Genomic DNA, 13,459 nt, shown 5'->3' on the forward strand with positions numbered 1-13,459 from the left:
CTAAGACAGGGAGCATTAGTACCAAGTCTGGAAGGATCTGCGCTTTACTTACACAATGCGATACTCGTCCTGCGTGCTAGCCGCGTCAGCCTCCCAGGTTATGATCATCGTATTGGTCTTGTCGTCGTTGAAGCTGCGCAAATTGCGCACGGGTAGCGGTCGCAGCGTTACATCACCAGTGGCAGGCCACGAGGTGACCTTGCCGGACACCGTCTTCACAATCACATTGAACGTTTTGCCCGGCTCGGCGATGTCGCGGAAATCGAAGTAGGCAATTGGCTCGTTGCTGCGCGCAACCGTCGATTGACGACGCGTCGTTGCAACGGACACCTGATACTTGTCGAACTCGGAAACGCCCTTGGGCGCCTCCCACAGCACCCGGAACGAGTTCGATGTGATGAAGTCCTTGTCGAAGGTGACATTAAGTGGACGCAATGGCACCGTACGATACTGTGCTGTTGTTGGCAATGATATCTCATCCTCGGACATTGTTTGCACGGAAATATTGTAGGCACGTCCAGGGACGAGTCCTTTGAATGCCGCCTGTGCCGGACCCGGCGGTTCGCCCTCCTTCTCCACATAGAGCACACTGTCATTGGCATCGGGCGGCTCTATGGACACCTTGTAGTGCGTATAAATCCCAGCCGGATATGGTGGCTGCCAGAGCACCAGCAGCGTTGTCTCATTACGAAACCATACAATAAATTTCCCCGGCGTATTTGGCTCTACGGCAAGGACAAGGCGTAAACAGAACAAGAAGAAGAACAAGCAAAATGCAAGCAAATTGCAATCTGTTAGTTAATGCCACCAAAAGATATTGTCTAAAGTATATATATAGGGTATACAGGAGTGTATAAGACTATATATATATGTCTATGTATATGTATATGTGTAATTTAAGCTTTTCACTGCTTGCACAGTGGTTAAAACATGCAAAATGTGTCCTTTAAATTTGTTTTTCTTGTTTAGTCTGTTGGAAGTAGAGGTATGTAAGTATAAGTATGTATATGTATATGTATATGTATATATGTATGCATAGGTTCTAGTTCTAATGAGATACTTATGCTTATGAATATAAATATATATGTACACATGTTAATTTAAATAATTTTTTTTTAATAAAACTTAATTGAAATTTAATTTAAATTGATCATAATCAATTTTAATTTATTTTGTTCCTTTAACTCATATCAAATTAATTTTCTATATTGGCATTTGCTTATACACGCAAAGCCAATTGGGAATTATAACAGCAGTCAAATACTATTGCCAGTGCTGCCAGATAGATGGAGAATGCAAGATATTAGCATGAGGGCAGACCACGGCACGCATGCATATGCATATGTGTGTATGTGTGTGTTTGCTAGTTTGTTTGTGTATATTTGTTTGTAGTATTTGCTGTGCTTGTCGACACACGAATCGCATCAGATTAGTGTGTGTGTGTGTGTGTGTGTAGTCGCACTTTGTTGTGGCCTGTGGCTCAGAGAGCAAAAGGGATAGACACAATGGGGGCATATGCAATTTGAGGCTAGCCAAATGAATTTGGAACATTGCCAACGAACCCCCTAGGTCAGGGTTGGTTTTTGACCAAAAAACAAGTAGCTAAAAAACGAAATTTAGTCAGGCTTTGAGTTTAGTTCTACATAAAAAGAGAAACTAATGAAAAAAATACAACTGAAAGCTACTTGAAATGGATTTGGCATGCAGTAGTAGAAAACCGTTATGTGAGCTTTACATTACCTCTCAAGATTTTGATGTCCAGCAATTCTTTATGCCGCGTCCTTCGACCTTTTTTTTATTTTTTAGTTTTTTTAGTTACATTTACGTTAAAAAGCACAAAAGTTAAGAGCAGAAGAATGAAATATGTTTTTTTGTTTGTTTTAGTTACATTTTAGGCACCAACACCACAGGTGAAGAAAAAAAAAAAAAACAAAACATAATTTGATTAGGAAACGCCTCACTTACTTGTTGTAAAGTTGCGACTCGTGTAGGCCACAGATTCTTTGCCATCATATATGGTATAGGCCTGTACCTGGTAGGTAGCACCTGGCGTCAGCTCCTTGACACTGTGCTGGAATGTATTGTCGTTGACCTGGAAGGTGCGATTGTAGCTATTGGATGCCTCCGATAGGCCTAGCACCTTGATCTTAAATGCCGTATAGCTGCCCTGTGTGGGCGGTGACCAGAGTATAATGGCATTTTTGCCGCTGCGCACCTGTACAGATAGGTTGGAAGGTGGATCGGGCGCTGAAATTAATTGATAAAAAAATGAAATTAATTAATAAAAATAAAAAATACATTAAGTAAAAGTAATAGTTGGAGTTTTCGTCTAGGTTTGAACCCCCACCTTCCAATTCTTGGGCGAACACACTACACTGCAGCACTGTCGATATTAGCTGATAGCTTGCTGAAAGCTCAACCCGCTGTCGCTGCCGCTGCTCAGTAGTATCTACAGTTAGCTGCTCTGCTGCTGCTTAGTCGCTGCCTGCTATCTATTTTTAGCTACAGCAGAGTTAATGTGCGCTCTCTCTCTGTTTCTCTCTGTCGCTGTCGTTGACGTTGTCGCTCTTTTAATGGCATCTTGTTTTTGTTACTGCTGCTGCGCAACTGGTTTTTGTTTTTGTGCAGAGCGATTTTTCACTTTCTACTTTTAATAGCTTTTGATGGAGACACCGAGGGAGGAGCAAAACAGAAACAGTGCGTGGTGCCTTTTGGCTGCATTTAAGTTAACGGCACTTTAATTATTGAAATTTAGCGAAATATTTAAGCAGAATAAAATAAATATTATTGCTTACACACCTTAACAAAAGATACCAACAAAATGTAGCATTTAATCGGACCATTTTACAATTTTAGCCTTTTTTCATTGTATGTGCGTATGTTATATTCAACTATACTCTTGGCTCTTGTCTTGTATATATTTTGGACACTACTCTGTTTGATTCCGAAAATCCCATAGCAGCAAAAAAATAAATTTTGCATCGGCCGGGAATCGAACCCGGGCCGCCCGCGTGGCAGGCGAGCATTCTACCACTGAACCACCGATGCTCGATAGATGAAGCATCTTAAATGGCAGCTAGCTGAAAGATTACCTTTCTCTAGCTCAGCTATTTTTTATTCTCTGCTGCAGACTGTCTTTTTTTAGTATATTTATAAAATGGAGGCAATTTGTTTTTGCTTTCTGTTATATTCCATTGAAGACAGACAACATTTGCTATCTCTCTCTCACCTTACGAATTGTAAAGCTTTTTTTCAAGTTCCTAAGTTGAACTCGCCTGCATTTTCAACTCCAGTTGCCTAAAGCTATAAACTCACCTGTTGTAATGGTCACCGTCCAGGTGAGCCAATCGTGATGCGTAAAGTTAGTGTAATATAGCCAGAAATTGTATTTGGTGCCAGGCAGCGCGCGCGAGAATTGAATCTCGTTGCCGATATCCCGCGAAGCGATCGTCGTATTTGGCTCCGGATAGCCAAAGGGCGGACTGTAATCCAGCCGATACGAAGCACCATCATCCAATCCGGGATTATTGGGTATGCTTATGGCCAGATCAGCGCCATAAGCGTGCTGCAATAAAATAAAGAAAAAGCCAAAATTTAAGAATCTCTGTTAGATAAATGCAACTGTGGCGTTTCATAGTTGCGGAGTTCGAACCCCCTAGACTATTGAGAGAGTGATGTTTGAATAGTGAGAGAGTGACATGTGCATTTGAATAGCTGAACTTCTCACATTAGGTACTTCTAATCAAGGTAGCTGGACGAGACAATAACCACCCAATGTGTCTGGTGGAAACAGCTAAGCGAGAACAGAGCTTAGCTTAGCTCAGAGATTGAGCCGCTGTTGTTCTGTTCCATAAGTTGTGCCATTTTGTAATAATTACTATAAGTAGTTGCAATTATTTGAAGTGGGCCACGAGGGAAGCTCCCTTGTGTTGGCTTCTAGGTGGCTGCCCACCTGCCTCGCCGCCACTTGGCAGCACTGGCGCAACGATGGCCCAACACAAAAAGTGCAATGACATTCGCGAAATGCAAACAAAAGTAACAACTGACAATAAAATGGCGCATGGAGTGCATGAAGAGCATCTTAATGATGATGCTGCTGATGATGATGATGTCCTTGTTGTTGCTGCTGTAGCTGTCCTTTGGCTGGTGACAGACGCCAAATATTAACAGCGCAAACAATGCGATGCGGCGCGAAAAAATACAAAAAAATAATGATAAACAAATAATAATGAATGCGCTTCCAGCAGCCAGACTGAGAGTGACAGAGACAGAGACAGACAGGCAGAGAGAAAGAGAGAGAGAGAGAGAAAGCGAGGCAGAGTAAGAGCGCAACCACATTGTAGGGCTTAAAAGGCACAGAGTTACCACTAGAGACCCCTGACAGCAGCCCTACTGAATGTGTGCACAAATAAGCATGCTCCAGTTGGGCATGCACGACTAGCTGATGCCCTGAACTCATGAACACTCAGTAGGAGAGGGACAAGGAGGTATGGCCAGACGGACACCGATTCATATAGCTTCTGTGTTCGTTCAGGCCTATTAACTTCCGTTACATACAGTTCATAAGAACCTATATACCCTAAATTGCTATTTTTTATTAAGCTCTTGTGCAGCTCTATATGAAAGTTATAAATCGAAGCGTAGGCAGCTAAAACGCATCACTTTCGTTGCACATCAAATGGAACAGAATAGGGCAACAACTGCAGTTGCCTGCATTAAGTTGGCTGCATCAGGCAAGCTTAAGAACAAGAATGAAGTTGGCTGCAGTTGCTGCATGGTCGTTAAGTTAGCTGCGCCTGTTAAATTCTTCGTCAACTTGAAGCTGTTCGAGCTATTCGAGTAATGGAAGCAGATTTAACGTGCACTCAGCCAAAGTCCATAATTTACATTTACGTAATGCCCATTTTCTGATGAATTATATGTATTTCGCTGCAAATTTCATTTGTTAAATAGAATTATTGCCGCATAAAAGGCAATAAAGAGAGAGGGAGAGAGAGAGCATCTCTCTCCTTCTCTCAGCCAGGCAAAAGAAGAGAGAGCGAAAAAAAAAACAGAAAATGTCGCACAAAATGGCGGCAAACAGCGGAAGTCAGCTACGTGCTGATATGATTGATGACTGGCGAAAGCATCAAATGTCCAAATGCAAATAAAATTCCAGTTTTTTCGCTCTCTTCGAGTGGCATGTAAAATGCATAAGCTGATAAAAAAGAGCTGTTAGTTTTTCACTTTAGTCTAGTTAGCTACATCAATTTTGAAGGGACGCCACTTGCCGGCACGTACAACACTTAACGAGTTGCCATTTTGCGTTAAGTGGCAACGCCAGCTCACAGAAGCATCATAAATTAGCGCCATTTTTGTTTTACATTCATCCAATACTTTCAAGTGGCTGTAAATGCTGGTCAAGCCCCTCTCTCTCTCTCTCTTTCATTGATATTCTGCCTCTTTCTCATATTCTCTATGTCTCTCAAATTCTCCCTCTTCCATCTCTCTTTTCATGTCTCTATATCTCTATCTCATTATTTCTTTCTCTCTCTCTCATTCCCTAACTCTCCTTATCAATCAGCTGATGCCTTTAACAGGATATTTCAACTTTATCAATCAACACTTAACAGTTTCTGCTTACAGCATTTTTTACATTCTTAGTTTTATATAAGTTTTTTATAGCCAACTCATTCTGGAGCAATTCATTTAAGGCCCCCTTCCCCTTTCCCCTTTCTCCTTCTTTACGTTTCGACGGGCTGTTGGTCAGGCAGTCAATCAGTCACTCAGTCAATCAGCGAGTTAATTGCTTACTTTGCAACACTCATGCATATGAATTAGGGGCATTCCCCCATTGTGATCATTTTTTTCTCCCTCTCCCGCTAATGCTCCCGCTCCCTCTCACTCTCTCTTTCTGTCTTCGGTTTTCTTTGTCTGTCTTCACATAATCAATTTATTTTGTTACACTTTTTTTGTTTGCCTGTTGCTGTTGGTGTTTGTCAGTTTTTTCTACATTTTTCGCAACATTTTTGAGCAACGATTTGTTGTTGTTGTGCTGGGCGGCAAAATTCAATTTAAGTAAAGCTTTCGCTACATTTTATGGCGCGCACACACAGAAGCACGCATGCGATAAGTAGGTAAAGAAAAAGTAGAAACGAAACGAAATGAAATGAAATGAAATGTAGCTCAGCTACACTAATAGCAACAACAACAGCAGCAGCAGTAAAAAGTGCTGTTATTGCTGTAAAGCGCGTGTTAAGCATATGCTGGCAGCTGCTGCTGCTCTCTCACTCACTCCAATTGATTGCATAATTGATGCGTTTCTTTTGCTTTTCTTTACATGTTTCGCTTTTGGGCATTACATGATGCGCGCTTTGGGCAGCGCTGCTGCTGCGCATTCATTAGTCTGCTGGTGCTGCTGCCTAATAATGATGCGTGCCCGCTCACACATGTACGCAAACATTATGCAATTCTCCAATACTCACAGCGCGAAACTCTACAAGAATACAACGACAATGATTCTCAGTACGAGCTTGGTTTCTGGCTATGCTGCCGTCCTCTTCACACGCGCACTAAAGTTGCGGTTGCTAGACCGACAGAGATCTGTGGCAGAGATTAGCCAATGCCAGAGATCTCTGGCTTTAAGTATATTTAGCCATGACCAGACAGCCAGAGATATATGGCGCTCCATTGTAATTAGCATAGTTGTATATTTATACATGTGTATACATAGTGCTCTGTCTCGCATTCTTATAAGTATTCGCACTACCTGCAACCATACCAATTGGAGCATTGCTCCACATGATATAAAATCAAGTTTTTTAGCAAATCAAGAAAAAAATTAATAACAATTAACAATAACAACAAAGCGACGCCAACCTTCGCTTTTTGATTTTCGCTTTGGCTTTGGCTTTGCCTTTGGCTTTGACTCACTCAGGGTCGCTGCGTTATTAATCGAGAGGGAAAGAGAGTGAGTGAGAGAGAGAGCGAGAGTGAGAGGAAGAGAGAGAAAGAGCTAGTCAACTAAGTGAAGGGATTTTTGAATATCGAAAGATTTGCGTATGCAAAATTATTAGCGAAATACATAAAACGAAGATTGATTGACGCTTGATCAAGAACTGTTTTATATAATATAAGCATACACATATGTTTATATGTATATATGTATATAATAATTTATTTTCTTTGACAGAGTTATTTTCCAATTTGGTGATTGATTGAATCATTGCTTGACTGACAGATTGATAGCTGAACCAGTTGATTGATAAATATATTGAGAGATTAACTGACAGACTAAGTGATTGATAATGGAGAGATTGATTGACTGATTAACATTGTAATGATTTAAAACTAACTCTTTTCTGATTATTGTAATGATTTATAACTAACAACATGTATAAACCTATTGAGGGTTTATCGGATTAAATTATTGACTAACTGATTGATTGACTGATTGATAGCTTTTTAAAATGCAACACCTATGATGTTTGACTGGCTAATTAAAAGAATGCATAACTGATTGATGTATTTACTGATTGACTGAAGATTGATTGACTGACTGATTGAATTGATTGACAAGACACAGAAAGAGTGCTGAAAGTACTTTAGCTCAGCTTTTCCATGCAATTCGAAACAGTCTCTTACTTCAATACATATATCCACACAAATATATATGTTTAAATATGTATATATAGATAGACATAACTGTACTTTAAAATGTTTGCTAAGCTTTTATTTGCGAAGTATTTCAAATATTATTTTAATCAAATTTGTTGTCTTCAGGCTTGACTGACTGGCAAATATTTATAATTTCTGAAAATGTTGCATTCGAGTTCATAAATAATTATTCAAAGAGATAGACAAGAGATATACATATGCATGTATATAAATATAAACATATATGCACAGGCCTTGGGTTAGATGAGGGCCAAGTCGACTCGCGATAGCCAAAGCAAACAGAGGACAAGACAAACAACATTTTAAACAAGCAAACAATTCTTAGCAGGCAAAAGTCAACAAAACAAATTATTTTAATAATTTAAAAAAACTCTCTCCAAACAAAAAGCAAAAGAAAAACCTCAAACAGAATAAATAAGAAAAAAGTTAAAAATATAAAAGCAAAATTTAAGTCAAAGAAAATAATTTACATAAGAAAAAATTACATCAGCATCAAATTCAAGTGTTGAAAAGCTAAAATCATTATATATAAATGCTTAAAATTGAATACTTAAGCATACGACACTTAACGCGAAAGAAACCTTGTTTCAAAAGCGAATTGAAGCCTTAAAGCTAAAAGCTTTACTTGCGAAAGCACAAAATTCTAAAATAATTCCCCATTAAAGTAAGGAAACTTTTAAATATACATTTCAATTAAGTATTTAAATTTGATTAGAAAAAAGAAGCTTTTTTAATTTAATTTTGCTATCCATTTTCTAATGCAAATAAGTCAAGATAACATTCAGCCCAAAAAAGCAGACTGCATCATTTTTTGCTTTGCTTTCTTTTATAGATAACGGGAAATGTCACGATAAAAAATTGCTGCAATGTGAAAACCTAACCTTGAATACCGACCAATACAGGCAAATATCTAAAACAATATTTATACACGAAATACACAGAGTGTATTTGTTTACCTGTCTGAAGGTAAACAAACGATTAAGCAAACTGCTGCTGCTTTTGATCAATAAAATGCGTATGCGCCGCTTATCAGCTGCGGGCCATAAAATTATATAAACATTTTACTTTTAACATTTGTCAACTGCGATTTATTTGGTGTAAATTACTGAGTAATCACTAGCTCTCTCACTTACTCATTTATACGCTCATTCAACTCTTGGCATGCGCCATCTCTTTTCGACTTGCACAGCTGCACTTAACATGTGTATCGGGTCGGTGCAAAAGGCAAACGCGCAATTAGCATAAAGTACCGGACAGTGAGACTACACGACAGACAGAGACAGACAGGCAGTTGTTGTTGCTAGTTTGCAAGTGTGAAAAGTTGGCTCCAAGTTTCAGGTTGACTGCCTTGACGATAGCAGATGACGTCAACAAAATGCAAAACTCAGCGCATAATAACTGAATGAGTGAATGAGTGAGTGACTAACTCACTTAGCTTGAGTGCGCGAGCGAGTGAGCGAGTTAGAGGCTGAGTCAGTAAGTCTGCAAGTGCAGCTTAGTCGACGTACAGTGGTGAACATAAAATTAGCATAGTTATAATTACAACTTATTTGTTCTGTATTGAATTTATTTTAAAAATTCTTGTTTATAAATAAATATATATATGAATGCATATATGAACATACATGTTCAGTTGATTGTCTACCTGCGCAGCTTACTTGTGCATTGCTTGTCTGCCGGGTAACACCCATACAGACACAAAGACAAACCATTCCACAGCTCAATTCAGTTACTGCGCGCTTAATTTATGTTCATTTATTTAGTTATTGTCTCTCTTTCTATTGCTGTCGCTGTTTGTTTATTGTTGCTTTATGGCAATTCCTTTTCCCATGTCCCCCATTCGCGTTTGGCATGCGCTGCACGTATCTCTTGTCCCTGTCCCTCTGCCCCTTCGACCAACAAGTGAACGAAGCGTCGCACTGAGCTGTGCTTAGTTAAGTTGAGCGCAACGGTTAAACTGCAGCGCTCTCGCTCTATTGCTCTGCCGCTCGTTCGTTAAATTACTCTCAGTTAATGGCTTTGCGCGTGTGTGTGTGTGCGTGCAAAGAATTGTTGCTTGTTTGTTTGATTATTTATTTTGTTGTCATAACAGCGCCTAGTTATCGCTTTAACAGCAGCAGACACAACAGCCACAGCAGCAACAGCAGCAACAGAAACAATTACTTTAAAGACAGTTGCATAGCAATAATAACAACAACAGCGCCTAACAACAGGAAGCTTTAATTCAAATCAAATTACCTCACACAGTCGCCCTGTCTTATGTGCGTATGTGTCTCTCTCTGCGTCTCAAAACGACGCCTTTATAATTTAAAGCTCAGTCATGAATGGGTTCGATATCAATTTTTGATTTATTATTGAAATTCAACAATAGCAAATCAATTATCATAACAAATGAACTTTTGACAATGGACAAGAGATACATATATAACTCGAGATATTGATATAACAATGTGCACACAAACACACCGACACATACACGCGCGCACGCACAGACAACGCATGGGAAATGTCAAAGGCAATTGCGGTATTAGTAAATTCCCTCAAGCAAAGTTTTGAAAGGTTTAGCCCTTTAGGTATTAAGCAAACAGATAGCTAATAAATACATAGCACAAAACCTTGCTATACATTACAAAATTAATAGAAATAAATTATTTTTTAGATTTGTTAATTTTAAACTAAGTTGTTAAATATTTTTTTGTATGTTAACAATTTTTAATAGAAAAGTTCAGATTCACTGCAAAAATAAACAAAATTTCTTACAGTGTACAAATACATGCATATATGCACAGAGAAGCAGATGGCAGGACGTTCGGAGACGAAGAAATAGGGAAACTTGAAGACACGTTGACATGACTATACACTTAGACAGTGGCACATGGCAGCAGGGGTCGAGGATTGGGTCGCAAATTTTGCAGCGCAATTTGCAAAGTGATGACAGCAGACGCACAGACACACATACACATACATATATCAAATATGCATGTGTGTGTGTTGAGAAACTTACCATCAAAGTGGAGCAGAGCAGTAAGAGAATTTATTAGTTGCCTTTCATAGCAAATATTGTGACAAATAGGCATATAAAGGAAGTATTTGCTGAGTGCTGGGAGAGTGTCTGGAGACTAAGAGAGAGAGAGATAGGAAGAGTGCAGGCTGTTCTTGCTGCTGTTGGCAGTTATTGTTGCGAACTTTATTAGCTGTGGCTAGATTTAGCTATTTCTTCGTGGCAAGCATAACAGAAGTAGCTGGAAAAGAGCTTTAGCTTTACTTTGGCCGGTAATATAATGATTTACTTTAGCTTTATGAAAAGCTAAATTGACAGAACTAAGTGAAAGCCATCTAGTTTTATGTGCATGTATGCAAAAAAAAAAAAATGAAAAAGCCTAACGACTTAAGTTGTATGCTGAATGCGTCTGCAGCACGAGGCGCCATGTTGTTAATTGACGTACGGATCGCCTCCCCTACAGCAACACCCACAAATAGTCAAGACAATTACAGTGGTGGCGCCATCAAGTGTGCCATTGCTTGCGTATACATATTTATGCAATTTGTTGTTGTAGCTGTTGCATGTTGCATACTTTTTAGCTGTTGCGCCCACTTAACCTTACTTTTGTCACACATTTAATAAGCGTTTTGCATATTTTATTATTTCATTTATCGGTTATCGACTATCGATTAACGCTTTTGCACAAAAATTCACAAATTGACAGCTCGGCGGTGGAGGAGGTGGGTTTTATTTGCGGTTAAACTTTGCAGTCAAATGATGTGGCAAGACCACGCCTCCCGTTTCCCGCTGCAAATAGCCGCCCAAAATGCAAATTGAATAGCCATGTAAAAATCATTGACTTGCGTCTACCCATTGAATATGGAATCGATAAAGGGTATATTAGTTGCTTAGAGATGAGCTTCGCAGTTTTTTCCTTGAAAATCGATACATATCGATTTATGTTAGTTAAGTTACTTGCTATTAATTTATAGCAATCAATATACACTCGCTTCCGCTTTTGCTAATTACAACAGGGTATTTTCAAGTGTTGCTGTTCTTGTCAAGCATTTAACGGTCTGTCTGCCTCTGCCTCTGCCTCTGCCTTTGACAGCTAGCCCTTGTCTCACATACTCACACACACACGCACACACATGTACACTCACACATATCTCTATATGTATATAGGTTCGATGCGCATATACATGTAGTTATAGTAGGGCCGCCGTCTGTTGACTTTTCAGTCGCACTGTTGCCCAGTGCAAATTTGCCTGCATTATTGAACACTTTGCGCGCGCTCTCTCTTTTACAGGGAAAAACAAACTGGCAGATGGCATAAACGCTTTTCCATTTGCACATTCGCACATTTTCACAATTTCCCCAGTGAGGCGGGAAGAGGGCGGCGGCAGGGCGGGATCATTTTTTTCTTGATTGGATGAATTTAAGGCGAAGTTTAATTAAACAATTCGCAACGTTTTTAAAGCATTTTTCTTAAGAGAACTGCAAAGCTTTAAGCGTTTAATCGATAGACAATCGATTATCGAATGTATATCTGGCATCATATTTAATAAGCTGTATATCGATATCTATCGATACTGAGTAAAGTAAAATCCTTTAAGCTATATCTATATCTATATCTATATCTATATCTATATTTATATCTATATCTATATCTATATCTATATCTATATCTATATCTATATCTATATCTATATCTATATCTATATCTATATCTATATCTATATCTATATCTTTATCTATATCTATATCTATATCTATATCTATATCTATATCTATATCTATATCTATATCTATATCTATATCTATATCTATATCTATATCTATATCTATATCTATATCTATATATATATCTATATCTATATCTATATCTATATCTATATCTATATCTATATCTATATCTATATCTATATCTATATCTATATCTATATCTATATCTATATCTATATCTATATCTATATCTATATCTATATCTATATCTAAATTCATATCTATCTATGCATCTGCATCTGCATTTTATATATAGCTATATCATATTTTCTGCCACGTCTTTATTGTTCCATTTTATCTTAAGTCTTTTTCTCTCCACCCTCTGGCCAGGCTTTAACCAGGAACTTGGCAAAGGACGTGCACAGGAACTGCCAAGTTTCTGCCACACTAATAACCGAACGCATTTTGCTCTTGAATGCATAAATTATAGTCGAAGACGAAGAGGAAGGTGCTCTATGAATTGTTATTGTAGTTATGCCCGCTCAAGTCGTGCAAAAGTGAGTTTATTCGTTCGTCCGTCTGTTTCCATAAACGTTTTATTGCTCTCGAAGCTAGAGGATTGAAACGCGGAATATAATCTGCTTGGTATCTGTAATATATACCAGACAAACCATGACTGAGAATATATTCAATATGTATATATATAGAGGGCGTGGCCAATCGGCTATAACTGTATATTCCTGAGTTCTACAGACAAGTTCGCTAGATTTTGTAGTGGATTCACTGTTGATGATATGCTAAATGATATGCTTCGAGCATTGGGACATGATAAATTCGTTCAAAAAACATATTAAAAGTTAATGCATGCTGAGCGAGTATCAGGCAGTCGTTTATGCCTGAATGCAACACGTTTACTTGTTTTTTTTTATGCAAATTTGAAGCAGACATTTGCAAGGAGCTTGGCAATAAAAATCGATATTCGTTAAAAGGTAACGAGCAGAGAGGGAGAAAGAGAGAGAGAGAGAGAGGGGGAAAGAAAGTCAAAGGAAGAGCAGCAGTGGCAGAATTGCAGAACTTCACATCCATTGCTAGAAA

The 13,459-nt window shown here is 38.6% G+C and overlaps 1 protein-coding gene and 1 non-coding gene across 4 annotated transcripts in view; both read right to left on the reverse strand.

Annotated features, from left to right (window-relative positions):
• The window catches only part of LOC111605158 (tyrosine-protein phosphatase 10D), a 59,563-nt gene that overhangs the window by 9,924 nt on the left and 36,180 nt on the right, over positions 1-13,459 (reverse strand). For all 3 annotated transcript variants that reach the window (XM_030223538.1, XM_030223537.1, XM_030223536.1), the window contains exons 2-4: positions 3,316-3,565; positions 1,966-2,247; positions 53-725 (exon numbers count right to left, since the gene is read on the reverse strand). In XM_030223538.1, coding sequence (XP_030079398.1) covers positions 53-725; positions 1,966-2,247; positions 3,316-3,565 — 1,205 coding nt within the window. The remainder of the gene's footprint in view (positions 1-52; positions 726-1,965; positions 2,248-3,315; positions 3,566-13,459) is intronic.
• Positions 2,978-3,048, reverse strand: Trnag-gcc. The gene has a single exon. It is a non-coding gene; the product is annotated as a tRNA-Gly (tRNA).

The sequence above is a fragment of the Drosophila hydei genome, unplaced genomic scaffold, assembly GCF_003285905.1.
Source record: "Drosophila hydei strain 15085-1641.00,03,60 unplaced genomic scaffold, DhydRS2 tig00000237-arrow-arrow-pilon, whole genome shotgun sequence".
NCBI lineage: Eukaryota > Metazoa > Arthropoda > Insecta > Diptera > Drosophilidae > Drosophila > Drosophila hydei.